Source organism: Mobula hypostoma, chromosome 1, assembly GCF_963921235.1.
Source record: "Mobula hypostoma chromosome 1, sMobHyp1.1, whole genome shotgun sequence".
In the NCBI taxonomy this organism is placed as follows: domain Eukaryota; kingdom Metazoa; phylum Chordata; class Chondrichthyes; order Myliobatiformes; family Myliobatidae; genus Mobula; species Mobula hypostoma.
This window is the reverse complement of record NC_086097.1, coordinates 168,642,304-168,664,354: the sequence shown is the minus strand read 5'-3', so window position 1 is coordinate 168,664,354 and position 22,051 is coordinate 168,642,304. Positions and strand designations below refer to the sequence as shown.

The 22,051-nt window shown below is 43.9% G+C and overlaps 1 protein-coding gene across 6 annotated transcripts in view; it reads left to right on the top strand.

The window, feature by feature from the left end:
- The window catches only part of LOC134352285 (protein spire homolog 1-like), a 210,149-nt gene that overhangs the window by 50,511 nt on the left and 137,587 nt on the right, over positions 1 to 22,051 (top strand). Inside the window, exon 3 of one of the 6 annotated variants that reach the window (XM_063059606.1) lies at positions 12,894 to 13,031. The exons of the other annotated variants lie outside the window; for them this stretch is intronic. Within the exon in view, the coding sequence (XP_062915676.1) occupies positions 12,963 to 13,031 (69 nt within the window). The 5' untranslated portion in view covers positions 12,894 to 12,962. The remainder of the gene's footprint in view (positions 1 to 12,893; positions 13,032 to 22,051) is intronic. 6 annotated transcript variants of the gene reach the window in all.

Sequence of the window (22,051 nt, the reverse complement as noted above, 5' to 3'; positions counted from 1 at the left end):
GATTCTTGGAGTCAGACAGCAGAGCAACCGGCTCTTTTGCTCAACTCTTCCATGCTGAACAAGATACCCTTCTAAGATGGTCCAATTTGCCTGTGTTTGGCCCTTAACCCCTTAAGCCTTTCCTATCCATGTACCTGTCCAAATGTCTTTTTAAATGCTGTTATTGTATCTGCCTCAACCACTTATTCTGACAACTCATTCCGTATGCATATCACCTGGGTGCAGAAGTTGCCCCTCCAGTCTAGTTTAAATCATTCTTCTCCTCTCCTTCAGTCTCTGCCTTCTAATTTTTGATTCCCTTTCTCTTGGCAAAAAACTGAGTGCATTCAACCTGTCTCTGCCCCACATGATTTTGTGCACCTCTGTAAGATGACCTATAGTTTCCTTCACTCTAAAGAAATAACATACAACCAAGCCCAACAACCTCTCCCTTTCACTCAAGCCCTTGAGTCCCGGCATCATTCTCATAAACCTTACTTGCATTCTTGTCAGTTTGGATAGGACAAGGGATATCTGTATAGTGTGGGACCAGGTCAAACAGGTTAATAGGACTGTTGGAGGGTGTTTGTTATGTGTTGCTAATACTGATGTTATTAGCTCTGGACATGTACATAAAGGCTGTACAGATAGAGAGAAACTGGGCAAATATCTAGTGATGTTAACTAGTTATGAAATTGCAGCAAGGAACTCTTTCTATCTGCCTGAGTTTATCACAAGAAAGACTAGAAACAGACTCTTTGGTCCAATTCATCCTTGCTGACCCTGCTTATCTCGACTGTTTTATTTCTCCCTCCCCCTCCCTGGTTCTGCTGCTGCTTCCTACCTACATCTGTGACACTTAGTACACTCTTAATCTTTTCAATTTCTTTAAGCTCCCTGGCCCTGATCATCTCATTTTCACTATGGATGTCCAGTCCCTATACACTTCCATTCTCCATCAGGAGACCCTTAAAACTCTCCGCTACTTTCCGGAAAACGGACCCAACCAGATCCCCTCATCCACCACCACCACTCTCCTGGCGGAGTTGGTCCTCGCCCTCAATAATTTCTCCTTCGGCTCCTCCCACTTCCTTCAAATGAAAGGTGTAGCCATGGGCATTCGCATGGGTCCTAGCTATGCCTGCCTTTTTGTTGGCTACATGGAACAGTCTATGTTCTAAGTCTACATTGCTATCATTCCCCAACTGTTTATGTGCTACATTGACTGCATTAGTGCTGCTTTCTGCACCCATGCTGAGCTCATCAATTTCATCAACTTTGCCTCAACTTCCCCACAACCCTCAAATTTACCTGATCCATTTCTGACACCTCCCTCACATTTCTCGATCTGTCTCTATCTCTGCAGACAGTCCATCTACTGATATCTTTCATAAACCCACTGACTCTCACAACTACCTAGACTATACCTCTTCCCACCCTGTCATTTGTAAAAGTGCCATCCTCTTCTCTCAGTTCCTCCGTCTCTGCCGCATCTGCTCTCAGGATGAAGCTCTTCATTCCAGAACTAAGATAACCCTTCAAAGAAAAGGGCTTCCCTTCCTACACCTACAATGCTGCCTTCACCTGCATCTTTTGCATCTCGTGCACATCTGCCCTCACCCCATCCTCCTGCCGCCACACCAGGGATAGAGTTCCTCTTGCCCCTGCTTACCACCCCACCAGCATTTGAATACAGCACACAATTCTCCGTAACTTCCACAATCTCCAGTGGGATCCCACCCCCCACATTCCTCTTTCTGCAGGGATCACCCCCTGCCCATCTCCCTTGTGCACTAGTCCCTCCCCACTGATCTCCCACCTGGTACTTATCCTTGCAAACAGAACAAGTCCTATTCCTGCCTCTGCACTTCCTCCCTCACTACCATTCAGGGCCCTAAACAGTCCTTCCAGGTGAGGTGACATTTCACCTGTAAGTCTGTTGGGGTCATTTATTGTATTCAGTGCTCCCGGTGTGGCCTTCTGTACATCAGTGAGACCCAATAGACTGGGAGAATGCTTTGCCGAGCCCCTTCACTCCATCCACCAGAAAAAGTGGGATTTCCTGGTAGCCATACATTTCAATTCTACTTCCCATTACCATTTTGACATGTCAGTCCATGGCCTCCTCTACTGCCGTGATGAGGCCACACTCAGGTTAGAGAAGCAACACCATGTATTCTGTCTGGGTAGCCTCTAACCTGATGGCATGAACATTGATTTCTTGAACTTCCAGTTATTGCCCCTCCCTTACACCATTCCCCATCCCCTTTTCCCTCTCTCACATTATCTCCTTGCCTGCCCATTGCCTCCCTCTGGTGCTCCTCCCCTTTCTTCCATGGTCTTCTGTCCTCTCCTATCAGATTCCCCCTTCTCCAGCCCTTTATCTCTTCCACCAATCAACTTCCCAGCTCTTTACTTCACCTCATCTCCTCTCCCTGTTTCACCAGTCACCTTGTACTTCTTTTTCCTCACCCCCCCCAACCTTCTTACTCTGACTTCTCTTTCTTTCCTGTCCTGATGAAGGGTCTCGGCCCGAAACATCAACTGTTTAGTGTTTTCCATAAATGCACCTGGCCGACTTAGTTCCTCCAGCATTTTATGTATGTTGCTTTGGATTTCCAGCATCTGCAATTTTCTCATGTTTGCTGCACAAAGTTAGTCCATGGGCCCCATATCTTTTATATTAAAAAAATGAATGTGCTGGCTTTGGAAGGGATCCAGAGCAGGGGTTCCCAACTTGGTCTGTGTACCCCTTGCTTAATGGTTTTGGTTCTGGGCATTTTTTTAAGAAAAAAGGTTTGGAACGCCTCATCCAGAAGAAGTTTAAGAGAATGATCCCAGGAATGAAAGGGTTGACCTATGAGGAACATTTGATGGCTGAGACCTGTACTTGCTGGAGTTTAGAAGAATGAGGGAGGATCTTATTTAAACTCAGCAAATATTGAAAGGCTTAAACAGAGTGGACATGGTGAGGATGGTTCCAAGAGTGCAAGAGTCTAGGACCAGAGGGCACAGGCTCAGAATACCTGGTGTTACGTACCCCGTAACTGGGTTGCCAAACCAGCAGAAATGGATCACTCAGTTGGAGTCTGGATTACTAGAACTAAGAAAGTTTTATTAAAGAAGCAAGCAACACAGTACTCTAATCAAAAGGATAATAAATGCAACAGTTCAGCAATGATAAACACGCATCTACACAGAAGTAAGATAACAGGATCAATCAAGCTCTATCGTTGTCTAGGGGTAAGTGACCAGTTTCAAAGTGACGCAAAGTTCAGTTCAATTTAGTTCAGTTCGGTTCGCAGTAATCGCTGCCGTGGCGATGGACAGTGGGGGGAAGGAGAGAGAGAGCAAAACGAATGAATAGTCAAACGGCTTCCACACACAGACCTTCGATATTCTTCGCAGTCAGCTTTCGTGCGAGCCCTTTGTGATGTCATCTGAGGTCACCGACCGTGACCCCTCCGTTTCCAGATACGATCATTTCTCTGCTGTGAACCTGGCACCCAGGCAAGGGTGGACACACACCAGGTTCCCGCCGATCGTGCCTTTCCACCCTGTGCGTCTATGGCTTGATCCCGCGACCAGCCGTCCAAAACTTCCCACCGACTTGTGGGAGACGCACCTCTTCCAGGGTCTCGTTATCTTGGGGTGTCGTGTGTGTCTTGCCTTAGCGAACCTGTCCCTTTTTATCCCCCTGCTGGGGTATCGCCTGTCCATCACTTCAAACAGTTCAGGGTTCAAAGGGGGAGCCGATCTTGACAGCTCTCCTTCCGTTAAACTCTCCCGTCCCTTCATTAACATCTCCAAATGCTGCTCCATGGTTTTCCTTATCTCTCTCTCTCCTGAAGACAGGTGGCAGACCAACTGCTGATCCCACTGGTGCCAGCACAGGACAGCTAACATCTTAATCTTTGTGTATTCTCGTCACACTGGACAGTGGCATGCAAAAGTTTGGGCACTCCTGGTGAAAATTTCTGTTACTGTGAATAGCTAAGCGAGTAAAAGATGAACTGATTTCCAAAAGACATAAAGTTAAAGATGACACATTTCTTTAATACTTTAAGCAAGATTACTTTTTTATTTCCATCTTTTACAGTTTCAAAATAACAAAAAAGGAAAAGGGCCCGAAGCAAAAGTTTGGCCACCCTGCATGGTCAGTACTTAGTAACACCCCCTTTGGCAAGTATCACAGCTTGTAAATGCTTTCTGTAGCCAGCTAAGAGTCTTTCAATTCTTGTTTGGGGGATTTTCGCCCATTCTTCCTTGCAAAAGGCTTCTAGTTCTGTGAGATTCTTGGGCCGTCTTGCATGCATTGCTCTTTTGAGGTCTATCCACAGATTCTCAATGATGTTTAGGTCGGGGGACTGTGAGGGCCATGGCAAAAGCTTCAGCTTGCGCCTCTTGAGGTAGTCCATTGTGGATTTTGAGGTGTGTTTAGGATCATTATCCTGTTGTAGAAGCCATCCTCTTTTCATCTTCAGCTTTTTTTTTTACAGACGGTGTGATGTTTGCTTCCAGAATTTGCTGGTATTTAATTGAATTCATTCTTCCCTCTACCAGTAGATGTTCCCTGTGCCACTGGCTGTAACACAAGCCCAAAGCATGATCGATCTACCCCCGTGCTTAACAGTTGGAGAGGTGTTCTCTTCATGAAATTCTGCACCCTTTTTTCTTCAAGCATACCTTTGCTCATTGAGGCCAAAAAGTTCTATTTTAACTTCATCAGTCCACAGGACTTGATTCCAAAATGCATCAGGCTTGTTTAGGTGTTCCTTTGCAAACTTCTGATGCTGAATTTTGTGGTGAGGATGCAGGAAAGGTTTTCTTCTGATGACTCTTCCATGAAGGTCATATTTGTGCAGGTGTCACTGCACAGTAGAACTGTCCACCATCACTCCAGAGTCTGCTAAATCTTCTGAAAGTCTTTTGCAGTCAGATGGGGTTTTGATTTGCCTTTCTAGTAATCCTATGAGCAGTTCTCTTGGAAAGTTTTCTTGGTCTTCCAGACCTCAACTTAACCTCCACCATTGCTGATAACTGCTATTTTTTAATTACATTATGAACTGAGGAAACGGCAACCTGAAAACGCTTTGCTAGCTTCTTATAACCTTCTCCTGCTTTGTGGGCATCAATTATTTTAATTTTCAGAGTGCAAGGCAGCTGCTTAGAGAAGCCCATGGCTGCTGATTGTTGGAACAAGGTTTGAGGAGTCAGTATTTATGAAGCTTTGAAATTTGCATCACCTGGCCTTTCCTAACGATGATTGTGAACAAGCCATAGCCCTAACAAGCTGATTAATGTCTGAGACCTTGGTAAAAGTTATCTGAGAGCTCAAATCTCTTGGGGTGCCCAAACTTTTGCATGTTGCTCCTTTCCTTTTATTCACTCTAAAATTGTACAAACCAAAAATAATACACTAATTTTCTAATTTTGCTTCAAATGTTGAAAAGAATGTTTCATCTTTAACTTTATGACTTTTGGAGATCAGTTCATCTTCTACTCACTAACAGAACAGAAATTTTGACCAGGGGTGCCCAAACTTTTGCATGCCACTGTACCTTTAGAACAAAGATGAGGAATTTCTTTAGCCAGAGTGTGGTGAATCTGTAGGATTCATTGCCACAGACATCTGTGGAGGTAAGATGGTGCCAATGACCAATGGTGACATCTTGCAAGCAGCTTGTAAAACTACTGGATACTCTTCTAAGTATACTTCTGGAACTGCGATAGATTGCAGCCTGTAATTTCCCTTCTTCGAATGTATTTCTGGGATGACTAAACGATTTGGTGCTTCTGCGATCTGGAGGATTTGGAGTGGATGAGATAGTGTTGATTACTAATGCTGGAACACTAACCCCTCCATTACTCTGCGCCGATTAAAGTATCTAGCAAGATTAAAATCATCGAGGACAAGTGGATAACAAACAGGGGTTCAGTGCTATCTGCCTGATTTTGACCGGTCTCTCTTGCTGCAGCTGGTGGGCAAAAGTTCAGGAATCTTGGATCCCACGCTACTGGTTTCAGGAGTGGCCATTGCCTACAACCATTAAGTTTCTGAACAGTCTTGCCTCAGCACTGAATGTGCTCCATAATCAGGACTCTAGGAACTCTACAGTTCATGTTCCTTGTGTTTAAAAAGTTTTTTTTTAACTATTTGCACGATTTGATCTGGGTGCTTCGGCACTGAACTGCCTGCAGCTGTGGCCATCAGTCAGTGTTGGGTTACCATTTGGAGACTCTGCAGTTAATGTTATTTCTTTCCTTTTTATTGTTGGCACAATTTGGTCTTCTCTTTCACACATTGGGTGTTTGGTCTTGTTTTGTGGGGATTTTCTTTAAATGGGTTCTATTGTGTTCTTGTGTCTTATATTCTTTTGGTCCCAGGATTGGCCCATACCTTTCAACTCTTGCTAATCACATAGTACTCCAAGTGTCCCTTAAATGTTTTTGTATCTGCCTCAACCACTTTCTCTGGAAGCTCGTTCCACCCATATATAAACACATGAGGAAGTTGTCCCTCAGGTCACTTTTTATATAAAAAAAAAACAATCTTTCCCCCTCTCATCCTAATTCAATGAGTTATGTTCTTTCTGTGAGGGAAAAAGGCTGTGTGTGCAGTTACCGTACTTTCGCTCCTTGAAGTTCAGTCTCCTGTACTCCGAAGAATAGTCTTAACCTGTTCCACTTATCCCTATAACTTTGTTCCCCAATTCCTACCAACACATCTGGAGATCAAGAGAAATCAACAAGCACATCTTGGATTTAAATCCCCTCTTTAATACAGTGGGTGCACGGTAGCTGAGCAGTTAGTGCAATGCTATTATAGCTCGGGACATTTTGCAGTTCAGTTCTGGCACTGTTCTGTAAGGAGTCTCTGTACGTTCTCCCTGTGGAGTGTGCGAGTTTTCTCCTGGTCCTCTGGTTTCCTCTCACATTCCAAAGCCCTACTGGGTAGGTTGATTGGCCATTGTAAATTGTCCCGTGATTAGGTTAGGGTTAATTGGGTCTGTCAGGGTTTGCTGGGACTGTGGGGCTCCAAGGGCCAACTCCGTGCTGTATCACTAAATAAATAAATTCAATGTTCAGTGGAGTTTCAATATTATTAATGAACAAGATAACACGGAATACTAATAGCTTCACAAGGTTGGTTTTGAGGAGAATTAGATAGGCACAGAAATTAAGCAAAGGATTTCAGACTTTAGGAGCTCAGCAGATGAGAGAGGCCGAATTTCCATCGCAAATTTCACCTTGATACAGTCCTGCAAACTTCCATGAGCAACTTAATATACAGATTGTAAGGAAAATTTGAGTGGAGAATTAAGGAAATGGTTGTCACAGCAGGAATATAGGTGGATGTTAGCACATGTTAGTCCTGATGCTTCTAAATGTTGAAGAGGCCAGTCTAGGCTGCTTGTGGGATGAGAGGCTCTGCTGCAATACTGAGGCAGAGATTGCATTGGACTGCTGCATCCTATATCCTCGAATATCTCTCCTGATGCCTGACACAAACACACTCCAGAACATATGCCTTTGCACAGTGAAAATTCTGGTGCTACAGCTGAATGGATACACTTTGGGAATCTGCTTTGAGGTTGTCTGAATAAGAGCCTTGTGAGCTATTGTACATTTTTTTAAAAAAAGGCAGTAGAAACCAACCCCTGGAGATATTAGTTAGCTTCTAGTGCAAATGGTCCCCATTTCCAGGAGGATCCAGATACCCACAGCACGCTGCAATACATTTACTTATAATTTTGGCAGCTACATTGACCTTGTACTGATCCTAGACTGGCGTCATTAGCTGCAACCTAACAGAATTGCCCGGAGGCCTCCCTTGTCAGGTTAGGGAGGTTCTATATGAATGACTGGCTTTTTAAAAGTAAATAACTTGTGTCAGCTGTTAGGGAGGTGCAGATAAGCTCACGTGGCTCAGCCTTCCCGGACACAAAGGAACTGAACTTTGAGAGATGGATGCTTGCACGTTGACATGGGTAGTGGCAATGCAGGCTTAAATCATGGGATTAATTCATGTTTAGTGTGGGTTAATTATTCATGGATTCATAGAAATGTACAGCACAGAAACAGTTCCTTCAGCCCCGCGCGCACTTGCTAACAAAGATGCCTGTCTAAGCTTGTCACATATACCTAGAGTTGGCCCAATCTTTCTTATCCTTGTATGTGTTTAAATGTTTTATTAAATGCAAATGCAGCTGCCTCTATCACTTCTGATAATTTGTATCATTTGCTCACCACTCTCTGTGAGAATCTTTCCCCTCTCACCTTGAACTTTTTTCTGCCAACTAGTTTCAGATTTCCTAACCCTGAGAAGACTGTACTGCCTACCTCATCTGTGCCCCTCATAATTTTCGGTACCCCTGTAACGTCGCTTTTCAGCCAGTTTCGGGGAACTAAGTACTTGCTGTTACTGTTCAGTGATGCTTCCCCGGGCCTTGCCATTCACTGTGTATGTCTTGGCTGTGTTTATCTTTGTAAGATGTATCAGCACACTTGGCTGAGTTTAAACTCTATCAGCTGTTCCTTTGCTCAGCTTGATACCCTATTATAACTTCAGACTGTTCTTTCATTCTCCTCCACCACCAGTTTTGGTAAGTGCACTGCTTATGTTTTTCATATAAATCATTAATAAATTGACAAACAACACAGGACCAAGCACTGGTCAGTGCGGCACACCACTGATCATCTGGAAAAACCACCCTCTACTACCACACGCTGCCTTCTACCACCAAGCCAATTCCGCATCCCGTTGGTTAGCTCTCCCTGGATCCCGTGTGTTCTGGAACAACCTACCATGTGGAACCGTGACAGAGGCTTTGCTAAAATCCATGTAGAATACATCTACTACCCTACCCTTGAACTCAGCAGGTCAGGCAGCATTTGTGGAGGGTGATACCCTTCAGGACTGGAAAAGAAGGGGGGAAAAGCCAGAATAAGGTGGTGTGGAGAAGGAAAGGAGTACAAGCTGATAGTTGAGACCAGGTTTGGTGTGGGGGGGGGCAGGAAGAGTAAGAAGCTGGGAGGAGACAGGTAGAAGGGGTAAAGGGCTGAAGAAAGTGGAATCTGGTAGGAGAAGACAGTGGACCATGGAATAAAGAGAAGGAGGAGGGGAACCAGAGGGAGGTGATAGGCAGATGTGGAGAAAAGGAGGGGTGAGAGGGCAACCAGAATGAGGAATAGAAGGAGAGAAGTAGGAGTTGGGAGAAATTACCTTGCTCTTCCAAATGTAAATAAATGCAGTCTCTCAGATTTCCCTGCAGTAACTTCTCCATAACTGATGTAAGGTTCAGTAGCCTGTAGTTCATTGGCCTCACTGTGCTGACTTCCTTATTAAAAGCACAATATTAGTCTCTCACCGGCCTTCTAATAGATTTCCCATTGTTAATGAGGATATGAGGGAGATCGCTTCCCGCAACATCCCAAGATGTACTTGGTCAGGCTCGAAGGTATACATGCTACAAGACTACCTACAGCACCTCTTTCATAATATTGATACATTTCAGCATATCATTACTCTGTTCCTTGAACTCATCAGCGTAATGGCAAGTGAATGCTGGGTGTCCAAATCTCCTTTCCATTTGGACCTTGCCTTCCTTCAGATATCAACACTACAGTGTCCAATAAAAAATGGGGAAAATGGCAAATTAGACCAACAGAGACACACAAAGCATGAGAGGAACTCAACAGGTCAGGCAGCATCTGTAGAAGGAAATGGGTAGTTGTTATTTTGGGCCAAGCCTCTTCATCTGGAATGGAAAGAAAGAGGGGAGGTGGCCAATGTAGAGAAAAGGTGGAGGGAAGGGATGGTGCAAGAGCCAGCAAGTGATGAGAGAATTTAGCTGGGGGGAGAGGGGACAATGTCAGAAGCTAGGTGGAAGTGACAAAGGGCTGAAGATGAAATATGAGGAGAGGAAAGTGAAGCATGAAATAAAGGAAGAGGGATGGGGAGGGGAGCTAGTGGGAGTAGTGCGTGGGTGAAGGGCATATGGAGAGTGTGGGCAGAGCAAATGTACATTATTCGCTGTTTATGTTGTTGTGCCATGGGTACTTCCTGGAGATGGGAATCACTTGCTCTGTAAGCCAACTAACATCTGAAGGGTGCTGGTTTCTACCGCCTACCTTTGGCGTTTTTATGGGGTTGCTCACATAGTTTGCATTCCTCTATCCTTAAAGCAGCTTGCAGTCCACTGCACTTTCAATGTTAGCACCATTTTCCCTTGCACTTCACACTCCGTTCCAGTGTGTGCTTGTGTCGGACAATGGGGGAGAGTCTCAGCACTGTGGCTGCTTTGTTCTGCTACAGTTTTCCCCTCAGGTCTGAGGTAGTTAATGGGATAACTGACTTGGATTGGCTGTCATCAGCGGAGCCATTTTGAAAAATAAAAGCAATCCAGAGATTTCAAAATATTTTCATTGTCTTTGGCAATGAGGTTGTGGGACTTCAGCTGTGTAAAGCTTTCTTCATAACTCTTAAATGAAAGCAATGTATCAGTAACTGGCACAAGAATTACTTGCATGTTTTAATGCAATCTTGGGATTGAAGGTGGAATGAAGCACATCAAATTAATTATTTCACATGTCATATTCATTCTTAACCAATTTTGCAGATCAGGCTGAAGTTTTTCCCATTGTGGATATGTTTTTTTTAATTGTTTTTAATATGTAAATAAACTTAAAAGGTTATATTGAACACACCTTAAAATGCCAGACTTTGCAGGCATGAAACATTTCAGGGACTTGACACATCAGTCCAAACACACAATAATGATGATGGTTAAGTCATTCCATTAACAAAGGCTTGTTGTAGGAAGTATTTATGTATTGCTTTCTCAGCCTTGTCTGCTTATCAAATAATGTATTTAAAGAATAGCCTTTGAAGGTCAGGTAAATAGCTTATTTTATCTTGTAAAGAGTGACAGGGCTGTGTTGCTTCCAACTGATTACAGTATAGTTTTTGAGTCCATCTGATTTTCAATGCCACCTGGAATACTGTTCCTCCATTTTGAGGGGTTGATGGGGAAGTTGCCCTTTCTCAAGAAGGCTCCAAGCACTTCCTTCTGCTTGATAATCTCTTGCTTGGAGAGGAGAGCCATTTTCTGGAGTTGGGTATGCATATAGCATGATTCTCCCATCTGAGGTAGTCAGGATTATGCAGGAGACTATACTTCTGCCTAGCGGTCCATGAGCTTTGTGCTGGGTTTGTGGTCTTGATCTTCACACACTCTTCAAGTGGCCAAAGCCTTGCTGTGTTGCACTGAACTTCATCACCATGACTACATTTATGGAGGGGTGGCTTCCATGTTGGGGAAGAATTCCACATTTTCTAGGATCTCGCTTTGCACCTTCATTAAAGGGAGGCAGTATGGTGCAGCAGGGTTAGCAGAAGGCATTTTACTGTATGGATGTTTAGTGAAGGTTCTTGTGTTCCATTGAGTGAGTCATTAAAGGCTTAGATTTCTGCATCCAAACATTTATACACACACAGGCATGCATACATTTACATTTTTCTGCACTTGCATACACACACTCTGTCTGTGTACTGTCTGAATGAGGTTGATGTGACCTTGGTTCTGAAGTTGAAGCCATTGTCTGCCTCCGCAGATGCTCCTCCAGCAGGTTGTTCTTTTGCTTCAGATTTCAGCAACTGTGGTCTCTCATCTTCTCTTATTTTCTTTTGTTTTGCTCCTTTAAATTATTTATTACTTTTTAATATTATTTATAACCTGAAGAGGGATGGGCTCCGCCAGGTTTCAGATGCCTAAGACATGCCGTACAATGAGCATACCGACAAGCTTGTCGTGACGGCACCCCGACGACTCCACTAGGAGTTAAGGGCATACGCTCGCGCACACATTATTTATACTGCTATTATTATATACTGCTATTTTTATTTATATTATTTAAAATAATTGGTTCTAATAATAAATTATTTGTGTTCATATTAAAATATTTTAAATGTCTGCAGCAGAAGAATTTACGAACAGATCCTCAAGATGTAGAAGCAGAATAGGGCTACTCAGGCCATTGAGTCTGCTCTGGCATTCAATCATGGCTGACTTTTATTTTCAACACCAATCTCTCTCCCTCCTTCCTTAACCCGCTTACCAATCAAAAATCTATCAATCTTCACTAAATACACATAAGACTTGGCCTCCATAGCCCTCTGTGGCAACAAATTCCATGGTGCATCTGTAAATAAATAAACAAATATATAAATTGCCGGTGTCTTGGTGACATATCAAGTGTCTTCAAACTCCTAATGTGATATAGCTACGGTTGTGCCTTCTTAATAAATTGCTGGTGTCTTTGATGACATACCAAGTCTCTTCAAACTCCCAATGCGATAAAGCCACTGTTGTGCCTTCTTTGTAATTCCATCAATATGTTGAGCCCAGGATAGATCTTTGCAGATGTTGACAATCAGGAATTTGAAATTGCTCATCCTTTACATTACTGATCCCTAGATGAGAACTGGTATGTGTTCCCTCAATTTCCTCTTCCTTAAGTCCACAATTAATTTCTTCCTCTCACTGACATTGAGTGCAAGACTGTTCCTATGACACCACTCAGTCGGCTGATTTATCTCACTCCTGTATGCCTCCTTGTCACCTTCTGTGTATCTGACAAAAGTAGTTGTTGACAAATTTATAGACTGCATTTGAGCTGTGGGTGCCGGCTGGTGGCGAGGTGGCATCAGCGCCGGACTTCGGAGCGAAGGCTCCCGAGTTCAAATCCAGCCGGCTCCCTTGCACGTTTTCCATCCGTGCCGGTTTGAGCGTCGAGCTAGCAACTCGGCCTCATAAAAATAAGAAAGCCTGCTAAAAAAAAAAACACCATCATGACGGCGTCCCAATGACTCCACTCGGAGTTAAGGGCTTTCTTCTTTCTTCTGTTTGTAGAGAGAGTAAAACAGTGGGCTAAGCACGCATCCTTGAGGTGTACAGGTGTTGATCCTCGGTGAGAAGGAGATGTTATTTTCGATCTACACAGGCTGTGGTCTCCTGGTGAGGAAGTCAAAGATCCAGCTGCAGAGAGAGGTAAGGAGGCCTACGTTTTGGAGCCTTCTGATTTGAAGTGAGGGTATGATTGTTGAATGCTGAGCTGTAGTCAATAAACAGCAGTCTGATGTAAGTATTACAATTGTTTGGGTGATACAAGACAGAGTGGAGAGCCAGTGAGATTGGATCCATTGTAGACCTATTGTGATGGGCAAATTGCAGAGGGTCCAGGTTTTTGCTTAGGCAGGAGTTGATTCTACCCATGACTAACCTCTCAAAGCACTTCACCATAGTAGATGTGAATGCCACTTTGTGATAGTTGTTGAGGCAATTCAACCTACTCTTCTTCAACACTGGTATGGTTATTGCCTTGTTGAAGTAGGTGGGAACCTCCGACAGCAGCGGTTGGAGATTGATGATTTTGTTGGACATTCCTGCCAGTTGGTTGGTACAGGTTTTCAACGCCCTACCAGGTACTCTATCAGGGCCTAGTTGTTTACCCTCTTGAAAAATGTTCTGATGTCAGCTTCAGAGACAAAGATCCCATGGTCACCAGATGCTGCAGAGATTAACTCAGGTGTAGTTTTATTCTACCTTACAAAACATGCAAAAAGGTGTTCACATCTGGGAGTGAGATATCACAGTCATTCATGATGTTAGGTTTTGCTTTGTGGGAAGTAATGAACTGCAAACTCTTTCAGAGCTGATGTGCATCCGATTCCATCTTGAACTTCAATTGGAATTGTTTTCTTGCTCTTAAAATAGCCTTCTGCAGGCCATAGATGGACTTCTTGTATAGTTTTGGGTCACCAGTCTTGAATGCTACAGATCTTGCCCTCAGTAGACTATGAATGTCCTGGTTTATCCTCAGTTTTTTGTTTGAGTATGCCAGGTATGTTCTTGAAGGCACATACTGGGCCGTACGGGTTTTGATAGAAGTTTGTGACACGTATGCTGCATTCATTCAGATTCAAAAATGAATCATTGAAAGTTGTCCAGTCCATTGACTCAAAGCAGTCCTGTAAACACTCCTCCACCCCCCTTTACCTCAGCTTGCTCCTCATCACTGGTGCTGCAGTCATGAGTCTCTACCCATACTGGGGGAGTAGGAGTACAGTCAGGTGACTGGACTTTCCAAAGTGTGGGTGTAGGATATCTCAGTAAGTGTTCTTGATGGTGATATAACAGTGGTCAAGTGTGTTAGCATCCCTAGTTCTTTAGGTGGTATGATGGTGGTAGTTCAGAGTCTTCAAGCTGACCTGGCTGAAGTCCCCCACAGTGACAGGGAAGGCATCAGTAATCGTACCTGTTGATTACAGTGCTCAGTTCCTCCAGAGCTTACCTGACGCTGGCCTAAGATATGTGCACCACTACCAGGGTGATGGCTGAAAACTCCCTCGGCAGATAACAAGGACAACGTTTGACTACTAGTTGTTTTGGGTTGGGTGAGCAGGACTAAGACAGATTGCCACATCTGTGCACCGTAATGAGTTAATCATAAAGCATACTCCATCTCCTCTGCCTCTAAAAGACTGAGCTGTCCTGTCTTTGCAGAGAATGGTGAAGCAGTCCAGCTGCGGCGCTGCATTTTAAATGGCGGGGGATAGCCATGTTTCCATGGAGCAAAATGTACCGAATTTCTGATATCCCTCTGGTACAACACTCTTGCTCAGAGGTCTTTAATGTTAGTTTCCAGAGACAATACATTCACCAGCAGATAGTTGGGGGTGGGGGGAGAAGAATCTAAAGCATCTACATTTCAATTGTACCTATGGAGCAGCTTGGCTTCCACACTAGTTTTCTTAAGGGGGAACTACACTCATGACTTGAGTCTGCAGTCCGGGATCCGCCGATTTTTTGAGTATTGATTTTTTTTAAAACGTCTTAAAGCAATGTTGCTTTCTGAAGTACCCCTGGCTGTGACTCTGGATTTCAGCTGTAGTGTCTCCCATTGGAGCCGCATGCAATCTGCTTTCTGTTTGGACCCTGCCTTCCTTCCCGGAGGAACAGGAGCATTCTCAATGCAATACCACAGTGTCCTATTTAAAATGGCAAATTAGACCAACAGAGAGACGCAAAGCACTAGAGGAACTCAGCGGGTCATCTTGATCTTAAATTGGCTTGTTTAAATTACTCTAGTCCTATGCTTTTGAGCTTCTAATAATAAACAAGGCAATTTAAACATTTAAATTACGCTATCCTCCCTCAATCCTGTGGTGCCAGTTCTGAACACTGCCGCCAGCTGTTTCCTTCTGGGTGGTAGAGCTCATCAGGAAACGCCCTTTGCCTTTTGTACCTGTATCTCTAGTTATAAGTGCTCAGTACTCCCTTGATAACAGGTTATCAGCTGGTTCTACCACTTTCAAAGGCTCATGCATGTGAACGAGCAAGTTCTTCTCAATCCATATCCTCTACAAAACTATTTGCATTCCACCCTCAATTTAACTTTGCTCATCTCTATATTTAGTTTCTACAGCCCAACACTGCTGGTATCACTGGTCACCCATGTCCTTGTTACCTCTACTAGTCTGATAGACATTTCCTTGTCTCGCAGTCCTCCTTCCACGCATGAGGTCACCCAAAACTTCTGCTCTTGGGTCCTGACTTGCCCTCTGTTATGTCACCTGTCATGTTTTATAGTTTGCAAATCTACATGGGTTCTGGGTTAAACAGCATCTCTATTTTATAATTCAGTCATCATTTTTAAATTCTCCACAATCTAGCATTTCCCTCGCAGTAATCCCCTCCTCCCTCGCAACCATCCCACACATCTGCATTCCTCCAATCCCAGGCAATTAAATGTACATGTTCCACCTCACCAACTGTTCCAACTCACCATCTCCTCTAATAGCCCTTAACCCCAAGTATTGTGTTTAGTTCTGGTCACCTCTTTATATGAATGTGGAAGCTTTCGAGAAGGTGTAGAGGAGATTTACCAGGTTGCTGCCTAGATTAGAGAGCATCTTATGAGGAAGGGCTGAGTGAATTAGGGCATTTCTGTTTGGAGCGAAAGAGGGTTAGAGGTGTATAAGATGTTAAGAATCATAGAGTGGAAAAACCAACACCTTTTTCCCAGGGCAGAAATGGTTAATCTGAAGGGGCATAATTTTAAAGAGGAGAGTATTGGACCGGGGGTATCAAAGGTAGGTTTTAATGGTGAGTGCATGGAACGAGCTACCAGGGGTAGTGATAGAGGCTGATACATTATGGACATTTAAGAGACCCTTAGATGGGCACAGAGATGAAAGAGAAGTGGAGGATCATGTGAGAGAGAAGGGTTAGATTGATCTTGGAGTAGGTTAAAAGATCAGCACAACATTGTGGGCTGAAGGGCCTGTACTGTGCTGTACTGTTCTGTTCTCACTGCCTCTCCTCCTTTCAGTCTCTTTAAAATCTATTGCTCAGTGTTAGGCCATCTGCCACATCTCCTTATGTGGCTTGTCAAGTTTTGTTTGCTGAGGTGGGTAGTTTATCGCATTAAAAGAACTACATAAATGTAAGTGGCTTGTCAACTATGCTAATATCCAACTGCTGCTTGTGCAGTCCTCACTAGTTTATACATTTTTCTTGCATATTTTAAATGCTGACTGTTCAGTGCTGCCTGGGACAACATCTGCTGACGTCACTGATCGCAAATCATCGAGGAGATCCAACCACTAAAGGCCAGTGAGGAATGTGGTAGGAGTTAGAACCTCCTAGGAAGGTGGTTTTCAAGTAAATTGAGCAGGATGGCTCCCCTGCGATGCTTACTGAGAACAGAGAGCAGCTGCCATGTTGAGATGGGACGGAGCTGCTTTGAAGGGACTGAGTGGGGGGCGGGGTGCAGAAATGGTGGTTACCAAGCATTGATAATCCCTGCTGCTCATTCTTGTCCTCGCTGTCTGAGTGGTCAGTATCTGTGTGCACAGAAGTAATGGGTTTAATCTTTTACTCTGCAGCCCAATTACCTAGAGAATAATGAGCAGGAGGAATTCTAGAAAAAATAATCTAGCAGAAGCTTTGTAATTCACTCAAACAGCTCATTGTCAGAGACCAGACTTATGCTGCTATCATTTTATAGCTGTTGTATTCTGTGCCCAACATTTCCACCACCCTCTCCACCCCACCCCACACCTCTGGGTGCTTTGTAAATTGTGCAGCTGTCTAACAACCTTTCCCTCAATGTCGCAAAAACAAAGGAGCTGGTTGTCAAGGAGGAGGAATGGAGACAGGCATCAATGGATCTGGGGTTGAGAGGGTGAACAGCTTTAAGTTCCTTGGCATAAACATCACCAAGGATCACGCGTGGTCTGTACTTACCGGGTGTGTCGAGAAAAAGGCACAACAGCACCTCTTTCACCTCAGGTGGTTGAAGTTTGGTATGGGCCTCCAAATCCTAAGAACTTTCTACAGGAGCACAATTGAGAGCATCCTGACTGGCTGCATCACTGCCTGGTATTGGAACTGTACTTCCCTCAATCGCAGGACTCTGCAGAGAGTGGTGCGGACAGCCCAGTGCATCTGTAGATGTGAACTTCCACTATTCAGGACATTTACAAAGACAGGTGTGTAAAATGGGCCTGAAGGATCGTTGGGGACCCGAGTCACCCCAACTACAAAGTGTTCCAGCTGCTACCATCCAGGAAATGGTACCACAGCAAGACATAAAACAAGTACAGAACTTTTGCTACTTAGGAAGCTGGGTGACATCAGAGGGCAGGTGCGACTTGGACATCAAAAGAAGAATAGAGATGGCAAAATACGAGAATGAAGAGTATACTGACCAATACTAACCTAGGCATGACAACCTGCCTCAGAGTACTGAAATGTTACGTTTATCCAGTTATGTTATATGGCTCAGAATGTTGGACAATATCTAGTAACATGAAACGAATTGTAGCAGCAGAGATGTGGTTTTTGAGGAGGATGCTAAGAATATCATGGACGAAACGAATATCTAACGAGGATGTTATGAACAGAGCAAACACAAAAAGAGGTAATGTATGAGATCATGAAAAGGCAACGTAACTTCATTGGACATGTGATTAGGAAAGAGGAATTAGAATGCATGTTAATTATGGGAAAGATTGAAGGGAAGAAAGCAAGAGGAAGACAGACAAATGATAATGGAGACAGCAGGCAGAGAGCTGGAAATGAATACCAATGATTTGATCCACTTGACCCGAAACAGGAGTGTGTGGGCCATGGCAGTCAAAGCTCAAACTGGGCTGGGCACCTGATGATGATGATGACACAAGGTGAGTCACCACTGAAGTAATTATTTAGTGCCGGAGGATATCATTCCTCAAAATCAGGCAGTCTCATTCACACAGCCTGGTATTTTGCTATAAACCTCCCCACCCACTGCAAACATTGTTGTTGGGTCCACACTACATGAGCAAGCTGCAGTTAGTGAGTCATTCTTGCTGAATTATTGGACCATGGTCTTGGGAATTCATTCTAAATTACAAAAAGGAACAGAGTGTGGTGATTTTTTAAAAAAAAAGAGATGGTGGTCACTTGTGTCTGAAGTGGAATATTTTGTGTACTTGTTGTATTCTGTTGTCAGTTTACAGAACAAAACCGTAGAGCTTAAAGCACAATGTGGTGATGGCTGTTTGTTCTAACTGCTTACAGAAATCCGTTCAACTGTGATGCATGATGCCATATCTATCATTTCAACACGACTGCATTGATGTGTGTTTAATGACGTCAGGTAAAGATGAATTTCCCCTTGTCCACATGTACCACAAAGGAGATCATTTCGTTCCTTATGAAGCACTAGCTCTTTGTCAGAACCATCCAATCAGCCATTTTCTCAAGAGGCCTGCTAATGTTTCCTTTTTAACAATCATTTCAGTTCTGTTTAGCTGAATGAAATTCTCTTGCTCCATTGCCCTTTTCAGGTAACACATCCAATTAAGGTTCCTGCTCGCTTGACTGAAATTAAGGTTTCTAGTCTCACTTCATGATAGGGTTGCCAACTGTCCCGTATTTGCCGGGACATCTCGTATATTGGGCTAAATCGGTTTGTCCCATACGGGACCGCCCTTGTCCCGTATTTCCCCCGCTAAGGTAGAGTGTTCTTATGAAACCTTTCGTGCTGAAATGGCGTAAAGCAAAGAAGCAATTACCATTAATTTATATGCGAAAAATTTGTGTGTGTTTCCAGACCCAAAAAATAACCTACCAAACCATACCAAATAACATATAAGACCTAAAATAACACTAACATATAGTAAAAGCAGGAATGATATGATAAGTACACAGCCTATATAAAATAGAAATAATTTATGTACAGTGTAGTCGGGAAAATTAAGCCAAAACTGATTTGTGAAAAAAATCAGCACGTACGCCCATGCGCACGTCACGCATGTGCACACAGGTGCCCGCGCAAGGCTTCATAGTCACGGTAGTCTTTCTCAGGGTAAACACAAGTGTCCCATATTTGACTGCTACTTTTGTCCCTTATTTGGGAGTGAGAAGGTTGGCAACCCTACTTCATGATGCCGTCATTATGTTCACTGGGTGAAGACCCTTAGTCCAGTGCTGACCTGACTGCACAGTGATAAGCTGGGGGTCCACATTGGGTTATCCTGTGCAAGATATTTCCAGAATAAAGAACAAACTGACAGCCAATGACATTTTCAAATATCACTGGCCCTTTCCTGTGCTTTTAAAAGGATTAATGTATCGTTTGATATCACAATTAACAGCATGATTTTGTGGAAACTGGTTGAGCCTTAATTGAATGGTCGTAATGCATTTGGGGTTTCGAGAGAAAGAAATGGTGTTGAAGTTCTTTGATAATAAAATACAAGGTAGAGATTTGTAAGGCAAAATGTCATCAAGTTAGCAAATATTTAAACCAACCAGTTTTATTCAGAGTTATTACAGTACGGAAATAGGCCTATCGGCCTAACTGATCCTTGCTTGCTAAGTTGCCTGTCGGAGCTGGTCCCATTTCTCTGCATTTGGCCTAATTCCCTCTAAAGCTTTTCTTGCCCATGTACCAATCCAAATGCCTTTTAATTGTTTTAAACCCCCCCCCCCCCCACCACCTCCACCACTTCCTCTGGCAGCTGGCTCTACCACCCTCTGTCTGGAGGGGAAAAAGTTGCTCTTTGGGTCCCCTAAATTTTTTCCACCTCCCAATTTAAGTCTATGTCCTTTAGTTTAGGAACTCCCCTATCCTGGGAAGAAAACTGACCATTTTATCTACTGTGCCCTTCATGACTTTATAAACCTGTATAAAGTCGCTCCTCAGCCTCCTACACTGCAGGGAATACAGCCAAAGTCTCTTCAGTCTCCCCTTACGGCTCAGGCCCACAAGTTCCAATATTACTTCTCAAGACTGTGTGAGCTAAATTGTGGTAGGTTAGGCAATTCTTTTGAGAATGGAAAGGCCAGAGAATTGAGATCAATTCCAGAGCTCTTTCAAGTACTGCATTGAATAAATAATCTTCCGGAAATAGTAGGGGACCGAGGGTCTATTGAGATGGAGGAACTGAGGGAAATACATGTTAGTAGGGAAGTGGTGTTAGGTAAATTGAAGGGATTAAAGGCAGACAAATCCCCAGGGCCAGATGGTCTGCATCCCAGAGTGCTTAAGGAAGTAGCCCAAGAAATAGTGGATGCATTAGTGATAATTTTTCAAAACTATTTAGATTCTGGATTAGTTCCTGAGGATTGGAGGGTGGCTAATGTAACCCTGCTTTTTAAAAAAGGAGGGAGAGAGAAACCAGGGAATTATAGACCAGTTAGCCTAACATTGGTGGTGGGGAAAATGCTAGAGTCAGTTATCAAAGATGTGATAACAGCACATTTGGAAAGCGGTGAAATCATCAGACAAAGTCAGCATGGATTTGTGAAAGGAAAATCATGTCTGATGAATCTCATAGAATCTTTTGAGGATGTAACGAGTAGAGTGGATGGGGAGAACCAGTGGATGTGGTATATTTGGATTTTCAAAAGGCTTTTGACAAGGTCCCACACAGGAGATTAGTGTGCAAACTTAAAACACATGGTACTGGGGGTATGGTATTGATGTGGATAGAGAATTGGTTGGCAGACAGGAAACAAAGAGTGGGAATAAACGGGACCTTTTCAGAATGGCAGGCAGTGTCTAGTGGGGTACCGCAAGGCTCGGTGCTGGGACCCCAGTTGTTTACAATATATATTAATGACTTGGATGAGGGAATTAAATGCAGCATCTCCAAGTTTGCGGATGACACGAAGCTGGGCGGCAGTGTTAGCTGTGAGGAGGGTGCTAAGAGGATTCAGGGTGACTTGGATAGGTTAGGTGAGTGGGCAAATTCATGGCAGATGCAACTTAATGTGGATAAATGTGAGGTTATCCACTTCGGTGGCAAGAACAGGAAAACAGATTATTATCTGAATTCCCATTCCCATTCTGATATGTCAATTCCACATCCCATTCCCATTCTGACATGTCTATCCACAGCCTCCTCTACTGTAAAGATGAAGCCACACTCAGGTTGGAGGAACAACACCTTATATTCCATCTGGGTAGCCTCCAACCTGATGGCATGAACACTGACGCCTCTAACTTCCGCTAATGCCCTACCTCCCCCCGTACCCCATCTGTTATTTATTTATATATACACATTCTTTCTCTCTCCTTTTTCTCCCTCTGTCCTTCTGACTATACCCCTTGCCCATCCTCTGGGTTTTCCCCCCTCCCCCCTTTCCTTCTCCCTGGGCCTCCTGTCCCATGATCCTCTCATATCCCTTTTGCCAATCACCTGTCCAGCTCTTGGCTCCATCCCTCCCCCTCCTGTCTTCTCCTATCATTTCAGATCTCCCCCTCCCCCTCCCACTTTCAAATCTCTTACTAACTCTTCCTTCAGTTAGTCCTGACGAAGGGTCTCGGCCTGAAACGTCGACTGTACCTCTTCCTAGAGTTGCTGCCTGGCCTGCTGCGTTCACCAGCAACTTTGATGTGTGTTGCTTATTATTTGAATGGTGGCCGATTAGGAAAAGGGGAGGTGCAACGAGACCTGGGTGTCATTGTACACCAGTCATTGAAAGTGGGCATGCAGGTACAGCAGGTGGCAAAA